A 25,023-nucleotide genomic window follows, 5' to 3' on the forward strand; every position below is an offset into this window, starting at 1 on the left:
CTGCAAAAGAACTATACTCATTCGACCAACCTAGAAGACTATGTAGGAAATATTCTATTGATCTACTATGTAGTATATGAGCATCATTAAACCATACTATCACATATACTGTACTTAGTTCGATATTTTTTATGCTTCTCCATGGGTTAAGTATCGTCGTGTTATAATGAACTGTTAAATGAATTCATCGAATGTCCTAGCTGGATAAATTGTAAAGAATAGTGCTAGAAATAAAAAAAAAATACATATTTACAATTTAGATTCATTAAATATTCTTTATCGGGCATCTTCCTCACGAGTTCCACGGGACATATCAAAAGAAATCGCATTCTCCTATTAATTTCATTATAGGAAACATGGCGATTTTGCTGAAAATATTCAATTGTGCTCAATTTTTATGCCACCGCGACTTTCCATCGCGACCCCAGTGGGTCTATAATTCTGTGAATATTTAGCAACGAATCAATTCAATACACCTATACTCATCGAATCTGAGTCAATTTCAATAATCAAGATTCAATAAATATATTTACAATATAATCATTTTGTATAAGTAGATTTTGAATTCTATAACGAGTAGCAATAGATTCAAAAACGTATTTGTAAGTAATTCGATGTTAGAAAGCTTTATAATATCAACTCCCAAATCGGAAATTATTTAAAAAATGGTTAGTAACAAAATATGGAAAAACAAAATCTAATGTTCAAAGTAAATTAGTTAATGTGCAAAAAATGTATATTATAACAAACAGAACTAGTTTGAACACAGAGTTCCTTGACTGTTATGTGTCATTTCATTAGTGATAATTTCTAACGGAAGACTTATGCATTACGAACTGTCAAAATTGATGGAAGTCATTCTAATAATTACAAACAAACGGTGGCATATATTTAATAATTGGAAAAAAAGAAATAAAGTTATAAGCGTAGTTACAGACAATGTAGGAAATATGAAATTAGCAATTAAGCAGTTAAAATCTAACGTGGCAAGCGTACCACGTTTTGTATGTGTGTACACTATATTTAAGAGTCAAGGGAAATATGAATATTCCTGATGTAGTTCGCATTCGTGAAAAATGTTGACATTTAAGGCTATCCATCACCCTTGGTTTTATAATGATTTACGCTAACAATGAGAAAAGGTATTTGAAAAAAATCGTGTTAAAAATGATATTTTTTCTAAAATAGTTCATTCACAAATATAAAGATTTTTCAAAAATTCGAAAAAGCAGAGTACTAGATTACATCATCTTTAAAACGAGACGCTATTTATCAAAATCTGTGAAAAATTATGCCTGTTCGCTATTATAAGATCTTAATTGAGCAGCTTTAATTACATATTTTTAACGGAGTAGTGTAGCTTATTATGATACTAAATCATAAATTAATTTAATGAAGTAGAAACATGTTAGAATGCTACTTACAATAAATTTAATAGATTTATTGGAACAAAACCAAGCTGTCGTTTTAGCATTAGTTTCATTAAAATATAATTTTAAATCATTAACTGATTTAGCATAGAAGGCTCTAGTTATAGTTATGCCCAACGGGGACACCTTGTAACAAAATGTTCGAAACTACGAGAAATACGAAACATCGATATTGTAACGCAAGTAACGAAAAATGTAACTGTAAAATCATCCCATTAATACACATAGATCGTGACATATGTTTGATATGCGTAGATCAATATATTAAATCAGATTCTTCGACTTTAGTCCGCGAAGAAACACGATTTCGTGGCGTTGGTTCACGTAATGAAAACATGATACTTAGCGAATTTCGCGCAGAGTTAATATTTGATAGTTATATCGCACTTATTCGTCTATGAACGGAATTTCATCAATGAATCGGAAATTTTACAAACAGATATAAAAAAAAAAGCAATAACATAGATATATCACATATTCCAAATGAGAAATACATATGTTAATAGAAAACGCAATCGATGATTATCAACTTCATAAGACTAGAAAGACGAAAGTTGAAGTGACGATAATTTTAAAAAACAAAGAATCGGTATATCAGAGGGCTAGATGGTTATTATCGCTAGATGGAAAGGGAACAGGTCAATAGGTATGTTAGCGAGTTGCTTCCAGATAGTATTATGCAGCCTTTCCTTTTGAGATTACGCGAATAGCGTATTGGTGGAAAGGAAAAGAAAAGAAAGATGGTGGCACGAGATTATGTATAGACTACCGACAAGTAAACAAAAAAATTGTACGAGATATATACTCATTTCCATTCATTGAAGATCAGTTAGATCTTTTATATATATATATAAAAAAAAAAAAAAAAAAAAAAAAAAAACTAAATTTTTCAGTACGTTAGATATAAAAAATTGGTTTTTCCATATTCCGGTAAATAAAAATAGCAGAAAATACACAGCTTTTATAGTATCTAACGGTCATTATGAATTTTGCAAAGTACCATTTGGCTTGTATAATTTGTTTTCGATTTTTCAACGATTTATAAACGAAACTTTTAAAGGAAAAAATACGTAACAAAATAGTTTTAACTTATTTAGATGATTTAATAAACCATTCCACTGATGAAGCCACGAGAATATAACACCTTCATAAAATGTTTAGAAGCGCAAGTGAAGCAGGACAAATAGTAAATTGGGGAAAATGTTTTTTACAAAATCGAATTCTTAGGCCATACTACCGATAATAATCAATTTATTTATCTACGTCCTAAAATCGAAACAGTGTGTAAATTTCCGGTATCCATTAATGTGAAGCAGATTCAATATTTTCTCAACTTGAGCAATTATCCCAAAAAATTTGTACCGAAGTACTCTATTATAACGCGTCCATTGATAAATTTATTGAGAGCTATTAAATTTTCATTTGAAGATAAAAAGAAGAAAGCATTTATCAGATTGAAAAAGATATATATTAATGCGACAAACCCGTGTTAATGTTATATAGAATAATTGCGGAAACAGAATTACATACTGATGTGTCGACAGACGGATGCGATGCTATTCTATTACAGAAATGCGAATCAGATTGAGCCTTTCACCCTATATGATATTCGAGTAGTAAAATTACTCTTACCGAATGACGATACATCAGTTTCGAATTAGAAACAGTTCACGAATTAGAAGTTTTGTCTATTATAAAAGTATTAATAAGATTTCGTGTTTATTTATTAGGAATACTGTCCAAAATAATCACAGATTGTCGTAAGTTCACATTAATTACGCATTTGTTTATACGTGTAGTCCGATAGGCACTTCTAGAAGAGTTTAACTATACTATCAAGCATCGTTAAGGTAAAAGCATTATACATATAGATGCGTTAAGTCGTAATTCTCTTCCATGTATCCTTGTCTGAACGCCAAGATTAAGGAAACGCAACAGAAAAATAATAATGTGAGAAAAAAAGGACGTCTCGATGGTTACATCATTAGAAATGATGTATTATTTAAAAATCATAATGGAGACACTTTGTTGCTCCTAAAACAATGTTAAACACAGATTATTAAAGCGACATGATAAAAGTAATGTTCTGTAATTTTACAAAAATTTTATCGTCTAAAAATTATTGGATACTGAATGCGAGATCGAAAATCGAAAAAACATTAAAAAGTTGGGTATCTTGTATATTATCCGAAAGAAAACAATATAAACAGGAGGGTTATTTACACATCTTAAAGAAAGAAAGATTACCTTTAGAATCATATCATACAGATCATTTAAGACTTCTATCTTCTACAAAGAAGAACTATAAATACATTTTTGCGGTAATAAATGCATTCATCAAATTCATCAAAGTGTGATTGTATGCTACAAAAAGTATAAATACAGCTGAAGTCACTAACGAACTGAAAAATCAATTATGTTTTTGAAAATCCGAGAATAATATCGGATCGCGGCGCGGCTTTTCATCATAATCAATCATTTATTGCATGCGAGAAAACAAAATATTTACTAAACATTATAAGAATTCCTAAAACAAACGGGCAAATTGAGTGATTAAACAAAGTATTTGTTATTTGGAATACATTGGTAGATGAGGGATGACGTGCAATTACGAGAATTGTTGGAGAACAAGTGGGTTACAAACTTTCAGGAGTGGCGGAACCAAGTTAGAAGAACAAGTAAAGAATTGTATAGCGAGAATACAAAAAGAGAACTATGCAACTTGCAATAAGAAACAGAAGGTACCGACCAGGTATACCGAGAATGATATTGTGGCAATAAAATATATACAATTAGGCCTAGGTTTGAAATTGGTGAATAAATATTTATGTCCGTATTCTATAAAAAAAGCCTGGTCAAATGAACGACATAGATACATATATGTAAGATGTAAGTTTATATAAAAGAGAAGAAATATGAAAAAGACAAACCTTCAACTCCTCCAGACTACGGATCTGGCCCGTACTGTAGAAGCTTTTCAGTGTTTTTCAAGAATAACATATTTTGGAATAACAATAAAAATACGTATAAACATCAAATAAAAAATAACAGACAATATAAAAAAACAATTGTCTAAAATGGCTTAAAATTAACACGCGAGAGGATTGGAGAGAGGTATCCGCTGACTATGAAGGAAAAAATAAATCATTCACAGATGGACGCGATATAAACATTATGTTATTTTAATTGATAATTATCCCTAATGGATTATAATCAGTAATATATGTGGAAATTCAGCATATATGAGTGTACCGTTCCTCGTACCGTTCCACTTAGGAATTCTTCGAAGTTTTATTTCATTTTGCGTCTGTGTGTGTGTGTGCGCGCGCGCGCGTGCGTGCGTGCGTGCGCGCGCAAGCGGTGCAGAAGCAAACACTTTTTTGTTTTGTTATCGAAAGAATAGGAAAGACGCGTAATAATTAAGCGCGATTCAAAAGATTTCATTTTTTTTCTGTATTGTTTTTGTTAATTCTATTTCCTTCAATAAATCTTTTCTTTTATTAACATTTTCACGTCGACGCGTACCATCTGTGGCTCGCGCTCGAATCTTATGTAAGCTTGAGTTTTCCGTCAGAGTGAGCGTATCACCAAAAATTTAGGTCGTTTAGTAATTAAAAAAAAAAATGCCATATAGTTAAAATTTCAATAATGGAAATTTAACATATATTAATCGAAAAAGATTAGGAAGAAGAAAAGCATTAACATGAGCGCCGCCCCACAAAGAGAAACGTAGAAACAAGCGCCAGCGTGAACGTGTTAAAATCACCAATTCCACATATATGTCTACCTAATTTATTTCTTATAGAAAAAGTTGTTTAAGAATCTATAGCTTATTTGTTTTTTTTTTTTTTTTTTTTTTTTAAGTAAAATGATACATAAATTAAAATTAGATGTAATTGATATGCGTCATACAAACATACTTATATTAAATCCTTGCAAAAACCTTTCTTGGAAATTGTCCTAAAAGTCCTTATATATTAATTCGATACCACTTGAATAAAAAAAACTAATAATTTGCATTACACGAGAAAATATCGAATGTTACGTTCTCTTTGTGATGGTTACTTAGCGTCATGACTGCATAGTACAGTAGTAATATATACAGAGGCAGAGATATACATTTTGACTTCCGACCTCTTTATTATAGATCCTGGAGAGTTTGTGAGGGAAATAACAATATATTATGTTTAACTAATTGTGCTACAATTGTTTCGAAAAATACCTGTACCGTTATTTATGCTGCCTAACATTAAATTAGAGGAATAAAAAGTGTTACGAACAAAACTAGACGACAGTTCAGATGAAATGTAAACGAAAACAAAAGCGAAGCAATAATGATGCTTATTGCTCGTGGGCGTGTCAAGATAGTTCGTTTGAAATATTTGAATAATTTTATTTGCGATCCCTTCTTCCAAAGTGATAATATTACTTAATGAGTGACACATTATTCCACATAAACCCCATGACTCGTTTCGTCTCAAAGTCTAACTCTTATTTTTATTTTATTACAATGACAGCCACCATAAAAGAAAATTAAACATTTTAACTGTCTCTCATACATAAGAAATTATAAACACGTGCATAAATGCAGAACGTAGAAGGAATGAAGGTAAGGGAAAAACGAAAATTAGTTTATTAAAAGCTAGAAATCCTGATCTAAATAAATTGATTGACTTATTCTAGAACCTAAAATCTATGACTATACGTTTGTTGACGCACGTGTGCGCACTCTCAACGATTCATAGTGCTTTCTCTTAAAGGCCATATGTTACTATAATAAATACATACATATATTTGACCTTGAGAATTTGTTGCGCACTCATTAAGAAAATGTATAGATAAAAAACACATGATCATTATTGATCGAGTTTAAGCATTTTTAGTCTAGCATGTAGATTTCGAGAATATAATGAACCGGGCAATAAATAAATAGAGAAAGTAGACTTCTAAATAAAAGGAGTCATCAAAATATATGTGACGCCTATCTTTAAAATATCTAATAAATTCGACAATCATGAGTCAATACGATCATCAAGATAAAGAAGCCCACATAAGACTAGTTAAACGTTTCGAACGAATTATCTTGACATGCTTATGACAAATAAGCATCTTTCCTTTCCTGTCCATGCAAGTTTTATTTGACTTTCTCCCTTTCTTTCTCTTCCCTAATTGCATTATCGCTTCAAGAAATTTAATTATAATTTTAAATAGAAATTTCATTATAGATAATTTATACATTTCGAACTCAAAACAGTAAAATAATCGAATCTTACTAATATCGCTGCTGCCCATGTCTCACTCGGAAACATCCAGAGCACAGTTTAATTCTATTTACGTACGTCAAACAGAAAATATTAAGAAAACCGAATCTTAATAACATTACTGGTTATCCCTCAATCAGAAGTAACCAGCACAATTAATAACACATAATAACGAAACACGTATATTTACACAATTGTATATTCCAAATATATCGTTACAAGTTAAATTTACGAAGTGTCTTTATCACGCATCCCCTCAAGTGCTCCACGAGATCCCTTCAAAGAAATTGCATTCTCCCATTAATTTGCGGAAATTTGGCAAGAGTTATTTTGCGGAGAACAATCGGCAGATTCCGAGTCTTGTACCGCCGCCCTTTTTCATCACGACCAGTAAATTTATAACTTTGACAACTGAGAGACGGGGATTATCTTCCGTCCAAACTAAAAACGCTGGTCGAACGCAAATAGTGCAATGTAATGCGCTCTTGTAATTTCACACATACAACGCAATAAAGTCTTTTTGATATTTTAGCAATGATTCTACTCAAATTTTCCCTTTAGAGATGACTCTATGAAGACTTTTATCAACAAAATTTATGGAATACTTAATTACTTTTTCATGCAATAATAGTTAAGATCTTTAGTCTAAGAATCTTTTCAACAAATGGTTTTATAATTAAAAAACAAGGCCATAATCCACTACTTCTTTTCCAGAATCTATCCTTCATTTTTTGATAAATTCGTATTCTTCATTTTTTGATAAATCGCTATCAATGTATCTAAGTAAATCACAATTAAACCACATCGCATATTTTTTTAATGAAGTAGAGGAATATCCAATTTTATAAATAATATTGCGAAAAAGGTGCAGAAAATGCAGAAAATAACAGAAAAGTGCTTATTAATCGTACTGTTAATTAAACGATTCGAATAAATAAAAGATCTATCCTAGATTAACAAAAATAAGCATGTACTCACACAATTAAGAGTGGCATACTTGCAAGTAAATTCAAAAAAAGCAATTACTCACTGTCATGCTCGTCAATAATTTATCTAAAAAATCAATAACTCATACCGAGTCAAATCTTTCGTCCCCTATTAAACATTTCGTCCGTGATTGAGCACTAAAGGAACTTCACATTTTTTCATTCCTTAAGTAGTAAGCTCTATGATGACTCCGAAATATTCATCTTAATGTAAATCAAAATTCAAAAAGATTGATGCGTAAGTTGAGAATAAGGTATATCTACATCGAAATAAGTTGAAAATGAAATAGCTCAACGTTGTTGTAAAATTATAAAGCATGATCGCAACGATGACCTATAAGAAGATTATAAACAAATTTATTCTACAAATAAAAAAATTGTAAAATTATTAGTTATGAAATTTAAACTTAATTTACTTAAACTCTACATAGAAGTATATTAATTTATTTATTATCTTCCACTGATTCTAATACGCGAACAGTTTGTACGCTATTTAAAAAAAAAAAAATAATACTTTGAAAACAAATTTTGACTCTATGATTGTCTGCCTTGCTCGCAGTTGATTCAAGTACACAAGTACCCTAAAATTAATTTACATCGCAAAGCGCGAACAAATTTAAATTAACGAACAATATTGTTTCTATTTTGAAATGTTTTTGTTTTTATGTTAGTGAAACAATTTATTCATTGTTCGATCAGTTCATTCATTGCTTAGCTTTATAATAAAAAATCAATCAATTATTGAGAAAATGTTTAATAGAAAAAACTTTACTTACTTAAATTCTTATACAATGAATATCCTGCCAGAGAATAATGTAGGATGTTTTCTTTTATTTCAGCTGGGAAAAAAAAACAAGAAAGAAATTATTGATACTATTGTTATAATACAAAACCGCTATAATTATTGAGGAAGCATTTAAAAAATAAATTTACTAACTGAAACCATTATTGATTCTTCGCATGATAAACATCATCCTGCATCAGAAATGTTGAAGAATAAGCATTAACATTGACTACTTTGCGAATTTATATATTGACTTCAATTTAAAGTTATGATAATTAATATCTGAAGTTTAATGTAATAAAATTATTTAAAGCTAAATAAAAAACATTTTTCGATATGTATCCAAGTATGTAATCATTGACTTGGTAGTGGTTGCTTATACTCTAAGATACATCTCATCCAATATCAATTGCCCAGGTCTTATTACTTGGAAGTTGCTGCATAGAAAAACCCAATAGCTAATAAAAATGTTATAAATTACCAAAATAAAATAATAATTGCCGAAGTTATATAACCGAATTACAGTATAAACCAAATTACAAAGTATATATAAATTTCTATACTTTCTCGTGTAATGATAAACTTCCTATAATATTAAAAAAATAAAGATCAAATTAGAATTAAAATATTCCATCATAATATACTTTTCAGAGAAACAAAGTTAATCAATGTTTCTTCTTAGTTGCGTAGAGATACTGAAAAATTCTTAAGAACGGAAAGATCTTTGGAACTTATATCTTATATTATTGTTGAAGAAGCCTATTATATTATGCTTGAACGAGCTCGAACATTCAACAATCTTTATCGGACGAGGAATTTCTTAGAAATTTGCAGTCCTGCCATTATTTACACACCGAATGCTATCTTTCTCTCTCTCCTTTTTTTTCTAAATCTCATTTTGTCTTTAAAAACAATAATAAATACCTATACGTGGCGAAGAAAAAGAACGTATAAGAAAAAAGGCCGGCATATTCTGTGTTGCTTTTTCATTCTTGTATTCTTGGAAATCTAAAAAATGAAAATCCATTAATAGAGGACAAAGTCTTCATAAACGAATATGTGCGTGTAAACGAGCACGTGTATATAAACAAACGTGTGTAAATGAGCATGTGTGTAACGACTATGTGTGTAAGAGCATGTGTGTGCGACATGTGGTAATAACGCGGTATGTGTACATGAATATGTATAGAGAATATCTCCTCACAAACATATATACATATGATATAAAAATCGAATATGATACGAAATACAATAAATGACGATTAATTAATAATGAATTATTAATAAAAATATCATTCGAAAGAAATGCCGATGTCATGTAAATAAGACTAAAAAATTCAAAAAAAGAGGAATGACGCAATAATCAATTTTATTTTTGCGAATATATTTTAAATACGATAATTCGTCGACTCGCTGAATATTTACATGTGAAAATGTTCGACAATCAATTGGTACATTGAAAGAGAAAACATTAGAAAAATATACTAATTATCTGAATTTAACGGCATCCGTGCTTAACTGATAGACAAAATGATATTGTGTTTCACCAGCAAAGTCAAATAATAATGCCGTCCATGTTCACTGGACTATCTTAAATACGTTACTGATTAATACGTAAATTCTCAACCTAATATTCAAAAACATAAAACGAAACGATTGTTATATGATATATTGTTGTAATATGTGACTATTTGAAAAACGCTAATATAAACCGAAAGCTGATGCGTGAAAGAAGACAATGAATCATGTACGAAAGGAATTTACTCTAGGAATATAATGAAAACTACATAATTTAAGCATTATTATATCTCTTCTTATTAGATCTTATAAACTTAAATAATCAAAAGAAAGAAAACTAGGAAAGAATTAGAGGTAGAGTTAATAGTTATAATACTACATAAAAGTTTATAATAATAGATAGTACGCACTAAATTATATCTTACCTTGAACTTAGCCTTTAGGTGCTATAAAAAGAATATGTATTTGAGGAACTAATGTACGTGCTTACAGTATTGAAGAACGTGATCGAAAGAAGATAAGAAAGCGGAAACAGAAGGAACATCACAAGAGATGGGGATGGTGAGGATGCAGATAATTGGATGATGAGTGGATCACGTGAATAATGCGATCAACTGGGATTGGAGAAAGGACAAAGAGATTTCGACAATCGACGAGTTACAGAGAAATTAAGAAGGAATAGAGAAAAAAGGTGAAAAGATAAGTGTGTGAGAGAGAGAGAGGGGGGGGAGGGAGAGTGAGACAGAGGGAGGGAGAGGGAGAGAGAGAGAGAGGGAGAGAAAGATGATTTTTAGAAAAGTATTTATGCAACAATGAATATACAAACCATCAGAATATGCCGTAAATATTTTGTAATCATGCAAAAAAAAAAAGGAAAATATAATATATATAAATGAAGTCGAAAAATATGAAGGAAGAAAAATGAAATGTAATCATCAATTTTATTTTTTATCGATGTCCCTTTTATAAGATTGTTGTCACGGTTTAAGTATAATACGCTTGAGAAAACACAGCTTAAGTAATCGATTGATACATTGGAAAAAAGTATATATATGTTAAAAATAAAAAAAAGTGTACATATATATTAAAACTAAAAAAATAAAAAAATATGTCAATTACATGAAATTATGAACCGATAAACACAAACGTACAACTCTCCGCGGATAAGGTAGGTGCCTTGTCCTGCACGGTGGTATTCATTGCTACATTCAAATTAGGTGTATGTTCGTTGCAACGCATATTCAAAAAACTGCAAAATACCATTCTCGCGTCTGTCGTATTAATAGCTACTGAACACAAAAATTGTTCTTACTGACAAGATGATCAAACAATTCGCATCGTGCCATTATTTGTTTTCCTTATACATTATACATTGTTTAAATAAATATAATTAAAATAAAATATAGTTTAAATAAATATAAAAAGAAATAATTGAAAACATAAATTATTTAAGCTTAGCCATATGAAAAACTTCGATGTTTTCTTACTGAAATTAAAAAAAATTCCGACACAATAATAACTTTGAAAGTCAGTCGAGCATTCGTTTTTGTTGACATTATAGATAGGTAAATGTCATGAGTTCGAAATTCATGTATATTGAAATATTAAATTAATATTTTATTTTATATAGTTACGAGAGAGAAAGAGAGAGAGAGAAAGAGCTATGTAATGTTTAAACAAATATATCATTCTTCAAATATTAGTTAATTATACTCCATATAATTATACTCCATTATATTCCATATTGTACTCCATACATTGTTTAAATGCATTTAAAATAGTTGAAAATATAAATTATTAAAGCGAACGAGTATAAAAGAGAAGCTAAGATCTGTATCGATTGAAATGCAAAAGATAACCGATTTCTCACTTACGAATATTGATCTATGTTTTATATAGATATACTATGTTATTGACAGTCGATACAATTATATTATCGATTAGAACTTAATTGTCTTCAATTCTATCTTAATTATTACTTTTTATTTTTCAGGAAGAAACTTAATAAATCTGTATCACATTTTCGCGCATTATGTTTCTCGCAGAATTTATCAAATTCTTTTGCCATTAAGCATTGTACATCTGTGGAAAAATGAATAAAATATTCTTCTCGAAATAATGTCTTTCACGTGTATTTCCCATCAATTGGAATTATAGAAAAATGTTTATTGAGCATAAAGTTACATATTACAGATGTGATGATGATAATAATAATAATAATAATAATGATGATGATGATGATGATGATGATAATGATGATGATGATGATGATGATGATGATGGTGATGGTGATGATGATGATGATGATGATGAATATGATGATGATGATGATGATGATGATGATGATGATGATGATGATGATGATGATGATGATGATGATGATATTAATAATATTAATAATATTAATAATCGCAAAGAGAATGATAGTTTTCAACAGATTAACCTATCTGAAAAATTACATTTAAAGATCCTATTACAAACTTTAGATTTGTATTGGCTTGACTAGCATAATTAGAAGCATTGACATTATAGTTAATCATATTAAGAAAACGAATAAAAGCACGTCTATGCAACGAATATTTATCATACATGTCTTAGATATACACGAATATACGCGTATAACGTGTATAAACGAATATACATACATATACATGTATTAAAAACGCTTTTAATAAATTAGAGGAGAAGAAATGTACATATAATTACTAATATTACATATATCGAGTACTGTCTCCCACAGGATAATAAGTGCTCCACTGATTCGTACAGGATTTACAAGTAATGCTTTTAGATTTAGGATATCGGTGATTTCGTGATACACATTTTTATCTTATTTTTCATTTAATGGTAATTATATTTGAAATGCACATCGTTTTCTATTATCAATGTTGTTTTCACGTCAAGTCTTAATAACATCGCATAGCCTATAATCGATGCCCAAATCAGTCGAGCAAATTCTAAAAAAATGCATGCTTAAAGAAACATTCGAAAAATGTTGAAAAATATGTATACAACTTCCAATAAATATACGAACATTACCTAAAATACAAATTGCTTATCTAGTAATTCACCATATGTCATAAAAAGTACTTAAAATAGAGTCTAAACTAGTCTTTTGTGCTCTATTCTATAATTTGTATCAAGAACCTACAATTTAATCAATTATAGAAAATGTATAGTACTCCCTTCGCAAAGTTGGTTTCGACCATAGAGACCATAGATCTATCGTTGTATCTTCTTTTTTTTTGTTAATTTTATTGCAACCATGCCATGTCCTTAATCAATACACACAATGACGTACTTTCTATAGGGAAAAGGGAATTAAGTATACTTGATTCTAATTCTACTTTTAATTTATATACGTCGAAATAAATATTTATTTTGAAAAACTATTTTTTTTGTTCCATACTCTACACAATTTTATTACGAACAACATGGTTCTCTTAATTCGAATCCCACTCTGCTCATTTAAAAGAATATAATCGTATTAGTAATGTCGTTCATGTAGATGTTTATATTGAATAATATGGTTTTCACTGATACATTATATATACGAATGGAAAAGTAGAACATACGCGATATTTAATCTTTATTTTTTGACGTCGATTTGTGAATGATGTTATTATCTTACACTTTCCGTATAAGATTTAGTTTTAAATAGCGCAGTACGTTTGATACAGCTAACTTTTTTAAAAGTAGCACCTGCTTGAAATATTTTCAACTACCTGGTTGTGAATTTTACACATGTGTCTTAACAAGGAAAATATCTTTCAGTAAAAATGTTAACAATTGAAAAGAAAAATAAGTCATATTGTCGAATGCTTTATCTCTTTACAAGTTTATGAGATATACCATTATTTTAAACTTTTTATGATGAAAAAGTACTACGAGTACTAAAATGGCAAGTATTTTGAAGATAAGATATAAATCTTTATAAAGCTTTTTATTGTTCATGAAAGGTTAGATGGGTGCTTTAAAAGGAAACTAAGCGTGTAACAATGCCTTCGTGGAATAAAATTCTTATATGCATAGATTGTAATTAAAAAGATCTTTAAAAAATTCTGATTGAGAAAAAATGTTGTACAGATCTGATAGAACAATACTATTCGCAATAACACGAAATGTATATAAGATACAATCAGTTACATGGATTGACACACCAGTTTCATAGAAGTTTCCTATTAAATAGTTCAGTCAAAGTAGAATAATTATAGAATGACAATGTGTCACGAACTTACGAACAACACGAGAATGATACAAATCTAATTTAGTTTAATAAAAAATACGCTGTTTTGCGACGTTCAAGAACTGGTTTTCGGCCAGGCTATCTTCGCATCGATTCGTTTATAGGCAAAAAGGCAGTGAGAGAGCTCTTGCGGACATTCATGATCGCCTAACAGCGTTTCTAAAAAGTAAAATACAATACATGTATACAAGGAATATTGTTAATTGCAATCACTAATCAGGGTCCTGTTTTAATACGAATAGTATGAATAATAGTACTAATAAATTAAACGGTACAATACCTTCTCCTTGCACCAATTTGAAAAGACCATAATCCTGAGGATTGGTGCATCTTATTTTGTGTGCAAGAATGCGGCAAATATCTCTGGTATTCATATTCGGCCGCACTGGTAACGTTCTAGTATTCAAAGAACCATGCAATTCATCTGGTACAAGAATACGTAGAACGGAAGAGCAGTCTGGCGTTCCACAGCCCTAAAAGATAAACATTTTTTAATATAATTTTTAAATCAAATAAATTAATATTCTTAATGACAGTTTTCTTTGAAATTAAAGTCTACGGTTCGTAGTTCCTCACGTTTAATGTGGACATTGTTCCGTGACTGGATTTAAAAGTCTTCAACACGTGCACCGCACTAGAGAGCGTCGTCAAGTAATAACCACCTTCTCCAGTAAGAAGAGAAGGATGGAGGAGGCCCCACATATACTCGGCTTCAACTTCGGCATCCACGACCTTACCACGAACCAATACCCAGACGAGAAGAGGTAAAAGATCGTCTGCGCCTAGTGTCACATGCCTTCCGGAATTGGCATGTTTTACCTATGAAAATAATTATAAGATTTAATATTTATGATAATTAAGTCACCTTAACTTAATTATTTTTCTTATATTTACAGAGTTAAATATTGCAGATATTGCAGCTAATAAATTCTCCAACTTATCCAATGGGGAATCTGCTTTCTGTAATCGCTCGAGGTACTTCAATATACGTTCCAGACTTGATTCCGACGGAGGTATAATTTTTGGCTATTGAATATAATAACAAATCATTTTAACATCCATTCTATGACATAGTAACTATTAAAAACTATAAGATCTATAAATGATCAATAATCGAAAAATATACTAACTCGAACACCAAGATCTTGAACGTGTTTACCCTGGGCATGTTGAATACTTTCAGCGAGTGTTTGAAGAGAGCCGTTGCTAGCATAATGATCAACGAAGAGCCTATAAACATGCTCTCTGAGTGGCCGTACAACGAGACCCATCATCACACCTTCCAGAATAGCATCAAGATTCAAAAATTCGTTCGGTTTTAGCTTTAATCTCTCTTTCTCGACTTCCTTTTCGAACTCTCTTTCCCCATGCTTCACCAAATAATTCTTCATTCCCGACATAAATTGTCGCATGTTCCTCATGACCACATGAGGGCTCGCTTCTTTGCCTTCCTTCGTGCATTGAATGAAATTGTCGATATTTTGGGAGAATGTGGTTGTTTTGTCGGCTGCTAATTGAAGGGCGTACGATCTTATTGTTGAACCAGTACCACTCACATCGCGATTCCTTAGAGCTTGTAATCGCGGTGGTGCTGAAAATTAAAAAAAAAAAAAAAAAAAAAAAACATGGACTTAATATAACACAAAAAATACGGAGATCTTTTAGTTTAAAAAATATTTCTGTAGTTAATCCTTTGCAAACGAAACGATTCGAGTGCTCTGTGGAGTCGAGTCACTGCAAGGATGATCATTTGAAATTACCAATTCACTATTCTTGGGAGTGTATACCGTACCGATTAATTATTCAATGTATAACTACGTCATTAATGCAATTCATGGTTGTTATATATTGTATATAATATTCTGTTCTTGTCGAGAAAGCGTAAGCTAAAAATTCATCGAATGCATATATGAATATTTCAATCCCATCGATTGATTTTCTCGAACGCATAGATGCATTGATCCTCCGCAAAGAACTGTACATTTTTAAATAATCTGTTAAGATAAACAAAGCTTACGTTTAAAAATATTTACACCTCGTTGGAACTTCTTGTAAAGACAACGAAACCATCTTCCGATCTGGTGAAACATGGTACGCGTATTAACACAGAATTTGGTTCGCTCGTCATTATCCTCGACGGAAAAATTGAGCATTTTCGATCTTTTTTTACTACCAAGTAAATCACAATATTAGTTTCAACCAGAGAGTATAATATCCATACGAATTTTTTATTCGATGTCAAAAGTTCATCGCTACGATTAAATGAGAGCTTAGGAAAATTTCTGTTACGTTAACGATACCAAACGATGCGCGTAATCATAAAATCAGAAGTCATTTTGCTATTTTGATGTCTATCTATATGCAATATAAATGGAATGTACATAAGATAAACTTTAGAAAATTTGTATTTTTTTTTTTGTAATCTTATAAAACATTAATGTAATCTTATAAAACATTCCGGATAAACCAGATAGACTAATCGTATTGACATGACCCGTGGCTCGATTAATGGAACGTGCCTTTGACCGTCGACGAAGGTTTAATGACACTTTATCATTTATAACATTGAAGAATGTTACGGACAGAGATACTGTTGTTCCTAGAGACAAACGTTTTCGTTCCATCAACGAGAAAGTTCAAACACTTGCACGCTACTACGCTTGTTCACCAACACTGATTTCCATACGAATGATTACCGATATTTTTTCTTGAAAGAAAATGTCACTTTTTCATGGAAAGTTTTGGAACTGTACCTACACCTTAAGTAAAATACGATAAAACATTAAATTCAACTGATTTCGAAAGCATCAGAATTACGTATCTTCTTTCTCAGAAGGTGCTTTTCTTCTCAAAAAGAAAATAGCCAAGCTTCGATCTCAATATCGTTATCACTTCGAACTCGATCGAAGCGATAACAAACTCTAGCAACGTCTACTTTTGAGCGTCGACGATTCTCGTCTGATCAGCTGGCACCAAACAATAATAAGATCTGGTCGAGTAGTCTGCTCGACTACCTGAAGAAACCCCTACCAACTTCTCTGATGACACAACAATAAACTTTCTCGATACCATTGAACTCTGTCTTCGTTCGAGGACGGACGTTTATCGTTAAGTTCATACAGAATTCAGGCTTTCTTCGTTTAGTACTCTATGTGCTCTAAACACAACATTTATCTTAGACTTATCGTCATTAATTAAATCAATAATTATACCAGTAATCACGCTAATTATTTTTTAAATATTACAATATAGAATTCAAAAAGGCATCGCCGATGATCTACAAAAATGTATAATACCATTTTATAAGGTAATCTTTTGGAGCATCTAGTTGTTTAATTTTGCCGTTAATGTTACAATCCGTTCTCTCCTTTGCGCGAAGCAATATATTTCATTGATATATTCTTCGGAAATACATCGTTAAATACTAATAATACAACAAAATCTAAAATTGTTCCTTACGAATAAAAAATTAATCTGAATACTTACAAGGGCTTTGTTTTGAAATGAGATGCAAGTTGTAAGACTGCTTGAAAAGATTAGGAACATGACGGCGAGACGGTAAGTTTATCACAATAGTCTAGAAACCTGAATCCGAGTCGCCTGATTTTTATGCGAAAAAAACGATTGTAATTATCGACACGTGCAATTCGTCCTTGAATGCACTCAGACTATTAGCGTTGTCATACTCTATGTTAATCTTTCTAGAGATGAATTTTCTAGCATTGTCCAATCGCTATTATTAAAATATTTTCTTCGTGCTATTTAAAGTCTGAAAACTAAGCACTAAAAATCAAATAGAATATAATTTCCAAACAAATCTGTCAATATAAAATAATAAAGAGCGATGTAATAGACATATTAATATTAACATAGGCAATATCGCGAAAGCACTTCTTTATTAATTAACGGCCTTATTCTTAATGGTTTAAGAACATTTTCTAAAAAATTTTCATTGATCATAGAATAAACAGCATGTTCACATACTTAATATTACACAACATGGACGTTACGTTGATTGTTCCAAAGATGATTATTTAGACAATTTATCAGAAGAAATTATTGATTTGAAAATTCATGGATGAAAGTATAACAGATGAGAAACAATTTTATTTTATGATAATAAATGATCAAATATAGCGATCAAAAGTTAACGCTCGCTTCGGTATACTTTGTTCTTAGATAAGATTTGCATAAATTTTGAATAAAATTCTTAAATAAATCCTTCTTCAAAAATACATTGCGAAGAAAATCGATCTTCAAAAATAAATCCCTGATACAAAGATGTATAAACTTTTTGTCGGAAAAATATGATTCTTCCACTGTTCGATTATCCCCACTCTTCAATATGTTTACTATTCTTCCAACGCTATCAAATGTCATACTTTAGATAAATAATATACATTCAAAGCCTTCTTCATTTGTAGACGAAACATGCTGATATTATGACGTGACAATGTAACAATAGTAAACAAACATTGGAAAATATCAGTTTGCATATAATGAAATCAAAAATCCGCTAGAGAAAGAAAAAAAAAAAAAGGCTTAGAATAAGGGACAATTAAATTGACGAGCCAATTTTGCATTGTCTCCGATATAATGCGACATTTTATCGGTTATAAAGAGAACAACAATACAATGAGCTAAAACCTCATTATATAAGATACTTGTTGTGCAACATATTAATTAATATGTACAGAAGGATTCAACCAGCTAAGTCAACGTTTAAGGTCAATGTTTTCATATAAGATCTGTTTCCGGTTAACTCTTTACGGTTGTATCCCTTTTTATCACGATTAATTATATTGATCGAAATTATATTCATTCGTATAACGAATCGCTCAATCAATTATTGCCATGAATACCTATTTTTCTAAGCTTCATCTTTCGTTTAAATTTCATATACATAGCGTATAAGAATATCTGTGCAGTACAATAAGATTAGCTACATACATAAAATACATTTCTTAAACAACAATCGCTCACCTAATATTTATCGGTATTTATATGTCTCCGTGCTTGATTACAAATAGTTAATATCATATAAATAACAAACAATAAACTCACACAGGAGAGGATCCAGTCTTTCCTTGAAGCTTTTGTTTCTCTTGATTCTCTCTACATCGCTCTCGTCTGTATCCAACATAGTTTCCCATTCGGATGGGTCATAGGTTTGATCCTTTCTCGATTCCGGCGTGTCTTCTCTTTCATTCCTCTTTTCGACATTATCGTACGAGGAGTTCCTGTCGCTATATACCGACTCTGACGTATCCGGTGGTTTTAACAATTCTGGGTACCTAAAAAAGTATTTTCAGGTGATCTTACATTTTATCATACAACTATTTACAATATCGTTTTTTCTTTTCCGGAATGATCTCTTACCGTTGCAGAATGATACTCTGAACGGTCAAAGTATTTCTTACAATATCTTTATCGCACTCCTCGTCTGGAAATTTTCTCGCAACATTTTCTCCATCGTAATCTGCATCACAGTCGTAATCTGGCTCACAATCATCTCCTTCGTTTCCTATATATGATATTAAAATAATTTATTTTAATGATCTCTCTTATTTCCTCCGTGACGTTACACAAAATTTACCGATAAACTCCCAACTTGAATCCACGGCCCAGGATGTATCGTTGAATACCTTGACTCTAATTTTTGGTGGTTGCACGGGTTTTGCCCGAGGAATTTTTTTCACTTCCCTCGTGCCAAGGCGTTTAGCTAAATTGTCGACGGACGATGATATCAATGGTGTTTTATCCTCCGTCTCTTCCGTCTCCTCCCAGTCGATAGGATGCAATTGATTCGAATTATTGCCAATCGGTGTTTGTAACCAGCCTGGTTCGCTATGACGATATTTATTTGTTGCCGGATTGTTCTTCGATCGTCTCCTTGGTATAATCGCTGCGCTTTGAGCGATCGCGTCAGCTGGCTCCGCGTAAAATGGACTACCTTGTTTCGATTCAGGTGTCAGAGGACTATTGCTTTCCGACTTGGCGAGTATCAATCCTAATTTATTTCTTGGCGGTGTGATTGCACTAGGACTGTTCAGCGAATTGGCACTACCTGATAGAACGGACAGGATGATATTTGTTAAAAGATTGCAAATAAAAATGTGACTCGCACATTAACGTTCATATACTTACAAACTCTAGAGAGTAGATCGGGTCTTCTTCCCATCCCCGTTTCTTCAGGTGATACCTGTTCGATATTTTTCATTTCAGGAACGGGTTTGAAACTACTGAATTCTGGACTAGTGACCTCCTTGTAACCAAGTTTCTCATTTATAACCGACTTGTCATTTCTCAAAATAAACCTCTCGTTTCTTACGATCAATTGCTTATTCCCCATCAACCTGTCTTCTCTCTGATTGGGACATCTCTCGATCGGACTGAGTAATCTCTCTTGGCCGATCAGTCGATCGTTGGAATTTCTTAAACGATCCTGAGCATTACCGGGTGGCTCGTTACGTGCGAGTCTATCGTTCGGTGACCAAGTAGAGTGATTTGATTGATCGGTTGTGTTCCAGATATCCTCGTAGTCCGAGATCTTATCACCTGGTGAGCTGCGGTAATACGAATCAAGGATATCAGATTCTTGATAATGCTGGGAATTCTTTCTAGCTTCGCGATCACGTCGTCGTTTTGACTTGCTTGTGCTAGACGGTGTCGTGGGCGAGAGAACGTTTGGTGTTTTGCTACCAACATTGGAGACTAGTTTCGACATGGGTGATAACACTGGCATCGTTGGCGAAAGAGGTGATTTTATGGAAAAGTTCGACGTGAGAGATTTGTTGGATGTTGCGCTTTGCGGACTCAATAATGACGTGTTCGCTTCCGTTGGTGTGTTTTGCTGGAGAAATAATTAAAATGAAATAAATAATTAAAATGAAAATGTATCGAAAGAATAGAGGAAAATGACCCAATTCTGTTTTCTTCTATAATTTTCTTAATTTTTACTTTAAAAAGTAATTTTTTAATGTCAAAAAATTCTCTAATTACTTATCTAAAAATCTGCCTTGACAAAATTCGTATAAAAAATTATAATGAAAAGCATTTTAGAATTTACGAAGAAACGTCAAAAATAATGATTTAAAAAAAGTGCTCCACAGTCGAATCCTATTTTTTGTACATATTATTATATATTATGACTGCCGAATAAAAATGCTTTATTTCTTATACGAAAAATTAGAACAGTTAGATTATGCAACAAAATGATTTATTTAAACATAAATATTTATTTTTATTTAATATTTATTTTTTTATTATATATATAATAATATTTATTTTTATTTAATATTTATAATTAAAAAGAAATATATTTTGAAACATATTTAGGATATTGACTATAATAAAGGTAAATTTCAAAACTTTCTTAGTTTTATTTACAAAAGTCGTAAATATATATATTTTTCTTTTCGTATTTTTAACTGGACAAACGAATCAAAGTTGTTTTAGGAACTTTGAACGTTTTAATAGCTTTCTGCCATCCATAATCTTTCCTTTCTCTTATTGTTTGTTAACTCAACATAAATGAATATCCAAATATTTAGTGAATCAAATTATATTAAAGAGAATACACGTTGAAACAATTTCATAAATCACAAAAATAAAAATCAATGCATAACCAATTCAAATGCTCAATAACAGATGATCAATCAACTGTGATCCCATAGTTACATTGCATTATTTTAAAATAATTATCCTACTTATCAATAATTTGCAGCATTTATTTAACAAAATAAGTCGTCCGACACAGAGTGGGGAGTTCGACTTTGGTCACTTTCCTCTACATTATTATTTATGGACACTCACCTGTGACACGTTAATGTCGTTAGTTTGATTGACATTGAACGTAACGGTTGTGGTTACAGTGAAATTACTTTGATTCTGACTTAATCCAGGTTTTGCCCATCTCGGTGGTGGTGGCGGTGGAGTTTTGACATTCTGCCCAACGATCTGACCTTCAGCAATGATAGGTGAATTTGCGCACGAGGGATTATTGAAGTTGGAAATATTTTGATGGAAATTCGATGTCGACGTGCCGATCGAGGTAAACTTGCTACTTCTGGAAAACTCGACGATCGTCGTCTTCGGTGTTTCAAGGATATTTCTCACGCTCTCGAAGTTTCCCTTAGTATCCTGAGTGGGACTAAGAACGTTGCTCTCGACGTTGTGAACTATGGGCGATGGGCAACGTACGCTTTGCACCAAATTCGGTGAAATCAATTTTTGCGAGAGTTTCTCACACGGAGACATGATTTCGTGCTGGTCTTTCTTTATATCCAGTGGCTCGTTAAAAGTCGTCAGATTAAGCGTATTTGGTGGCGTTGGTCTTGGCTGTCGTGGTAAAGATGAAGCAAACGTCGACGTCGTCCCTGTGTTTGTTGGCGATGAATTTTCTACAAAAACGAATGAATTACATGAATTATACAACATAATTTTCTAATCAATTGTTTTTAAATTAAAAATAATCAAATTCTATATATATGAATACGCACGTACGCACATAAATATGTACATATGTATATCACAAATGATGCCATAAGTTTGAATCTATCTTATATCTTACGTGTATCGTGAGAAGAAATAGGTGCGAGATTAAGAACGATGCTTTCTGTCGTCGGAGTACCACCGTTGTTATTATTGTTATTATGATTGTTGTTACCTGAAAGAATAGAGATTGTAACATAACAGATAAATCATTATACAACAAATAAGAATATTTATTTGAGAGACTTACAACCATGGAAACTGCTTAAGCTCGATGTGTTACTACTACTGCTTTCCGGTGGTTTTGGATTCGCCATCGGATATCTCCAAAATTCTTGACCCAAAAGTGCTAGTGACGAAAGTTGTTGCCTATTCTTGGCCTCTCGCATTGCTCTCGGTAGCGTCAATTGCACTGGCAATTCATCACTACTTGCCAAATAAGAAACGGTGAGAATGAATTAATTATCCTAGGAGAAAGGCAACCTATTCGATTCAATCTTAAGATAAATGAGAGAAAGGGAGAGAGGGGGGGAGGGAGGGAGGGAGGGGAGGAGAGATGTAAAGTACATTTGTGAATGTCGCGACAATCTAGATTTATCTAAATATAACATTGTAATAGATAAATAATGTTTAATTTTTAGGTTATATACGTGGCCTATGTACGATAAGGATTTATTCAATAGATACAAGAGTATTTAATGGAAGGAAATAAACTCGATAAACAACTACTCACCAGCACTGGGAATAATGAGCTATCAGTGAGGGGATGTTGTCGAACCTGTTCTCGCTTGTTTCCAAGCTCAACTTCCCCTTGTTGGCTTGGATCAGGTAGTGCTCGATATAAGGTCCCTTCCCGGCCGGTAATCTCACCGAAAGGGCCATCGTGTCGCTTTGACTTGATTGTCGGACTACGAAATTCTATGAAAGGAGAGGAAAGAAAAAAAAAATCGAGATTGTACTAAAAGGTGAAATAATACTTTTTTTTTTTTTTTTGAAAAATAAGAACAACGTATGCATGAAGAAAAAGAATAAGGAGGACACATCTTATCGTTAATACATACAATACACATAACAGAATACATTTATTGAATATAATAAAACGAACGAACAGAAGAAAAGCGATAGACGAAAGAAGAAGAAATATATAAGCTAACTACTAGTAAAGTTACGGATGCATAACGAAAGCCTCGGTGCAGTGTCAAAAATGAAAAGAAATGAGAATGACGAGGAGAGTAGAGACAATGCACCACCGCGAGCTTTTCCCGTCAAAAAATGGCTGTCGGATGAGCGAAGGCACAAAAGCGATAGGCTCGTAAGAGCGAAGGAGACGAAGTTACTTGCGGAAACTCAACAATGAGTAAGAGAAGGAAAAAGGGAGGTCTCGTTTCGTTCGTTCGGTCGGACGGACGGTCGGTGGTGTGCCGATATAGCAACAGTGTGGATGACGTTGTGTGAGTTCTTTTTTCATTTTCCACTTGGCGAGCAACGAAGCAAACGTGGATGCTGTTGCTCCCGTTATTCTCATCTTCATCTCTCTCGTCTTTCTTCTATACGACCGATGCATATCCCGATGAATCTCGGCTGTCTTTCATTTTCTCCCGATCTCCTCGCTTTGTGGATTTTGAATTTCTATGCTTTCCTACTAGACTTCAACGTGTTGCTGATTCGCGACATCTCTGTATCAGATGAATATACAATTCTATCTCTCGCTTCCTTGTTATCACTCTATTCTTTCATCTTCTTCGAAAACGAGGGATGCTTTCATCGTTCTATAGAGTAATTGCGAGAAGCATTGTTTTTCGAGCTAGCTGCTCGTTCGTGCCCATCCATGGAAAAATGGTAAAGAGAGATAGAAGATGAGATGGTTGTGGGATTGGTAGTGAGGAAGCCTCAAGGCAGAGAAATGCAAGAAGACGAGCATAACAATTAACAGAGCTCGGAAACAATGAAAGGGACGGCTGAAAACAATGACGGCACAATGCCTCGTCTTGTTCGCAGTCGTTTTCAACGTTGATTACACCGCAGAGCCTCTTCTCTTCTTCTCTCGCCTCTCCTCTCGTTTCTAGATATCGTGATCACTACAGAGATCATTATCGCCACCCACAACAAAATGACCGGCGACATTTTAGGAATCTTGTTATCGTCCGCTAATATCGAATAATTCTTCGAGTTTTTACGCCAACGTTATCGTTTATTATATTCCTTTCCCTCATTTTTCTCAACTAAAAGTCAATGCGAACGTTGACGGTAATCAACAAAAAGAAAGAGACAAACTATTTTAAGACTCCTTTGAGTTGGATTTTAT

General features: G+C 32.2%; 1 protein-coding gene and 1 long non-coding RNA gene across 12 annotated transcripts in view; both read right to left on the reverse strand.

Moving 5' to 3' along the window:
* The window catches only part of LOC122633303, a 56,363-nt gene extending 45,702 nt beyond the window's left edge, over positions 1 to 10,661 (reverse strand). The window contains exons 1-2 of the long non-coding RNA XR_006328078.1: positions 10,405 to 10,661; positions 8,454 to 8,516 (exon numbers count right to left, since the gene is read on the reverse strand). This is a non-coding gene — a long non-coding RNA (uncharacterized LOC122633303). The remainder of the gene's footprint in view (positions 1 to 8,453; positions 8,517 to 10,404) is intronic.
* Positions 10,662 to 12,543: 1,882 nt separating this feature from the next.
* Positions 12,544 to 25,023, reverse strand: part of LOC122633417 (protein sprint) — a 139,974-nt gene continuing 127,494 nt past the window's right edge. For all 11 annotated transcript variants that reach the window (XM_043821261.1, XM_043821259.1, XM_043821262.1 and 8 more), the window contains 13 exons: positions 23,452 to 23,636; positions 22,969 to 23,144; positions 22,798 to 22,893; positions 22,041 to 22,627; positions 20,373 to 21,078; positions 19,822 to 20,292; positions 19,605 to 19,749; positions 19,290 to 19,519; positions 15,356 to 15,816; positions 15,120 to 15,251; positions 14,802 to 15,044; positions 14,506 to 14,698; positions 12,544 to 14,384 (listed from right to left, as the gene is read on the reverse strand). In XM_043821261.1, the coding sequence (XP_043677196.1) occupies positions 14,281 to 14,384; positions 14,506 to 14,698; positions 14,802 to 15,044; positions 15,120 to 15,251; positions 15,356 to 15,816; positions 19,290 to 19,519; positions 19,605 to 19,749; positions 19,822 to 20,292; positions 20,373 to 21,078; positions 22,041 to 22,627; positions 22,798 to 22,893; positions 22,969 to 23,144; positions 23,452 to 23,636 (3,729 nt within the window). In that variant the 3' untranslated portion in view covers positions 12,544 to 14,280. The remainder of the gene's footprint in view (positions 14,385 to 14,505; positions 14,699 to 14,801; positions 15,045 to 15,119; positions 15,252 to 15,355; positions 15,817 to 19,289; positions 19,520 to 19,604; positions 19,750 to 19,821; positions 20,293 to 20,372; positions 21,079 to 22,040; positions 22,628 to 22,797; positions 22,894 to 22,968; positions 23,145 to 23,451; positions 23,637 to 25,023) is intronic.

This window comes from Vespula pensylvanica, chromosome 12, assembly GCF_014466175.1.
Source record: "Vespula pensylvanica isolate Volc-1 chromosome 12, ASM1446617v1, whole genome shotgun sequence".
NCBI classification, from domain to species: domain Eukaryota; kingdom Metazoa; phylum Arthropoda; class Insecta; order Hymenoptera; family Vespidae; genus Vespula; species Vespula pensylvanica.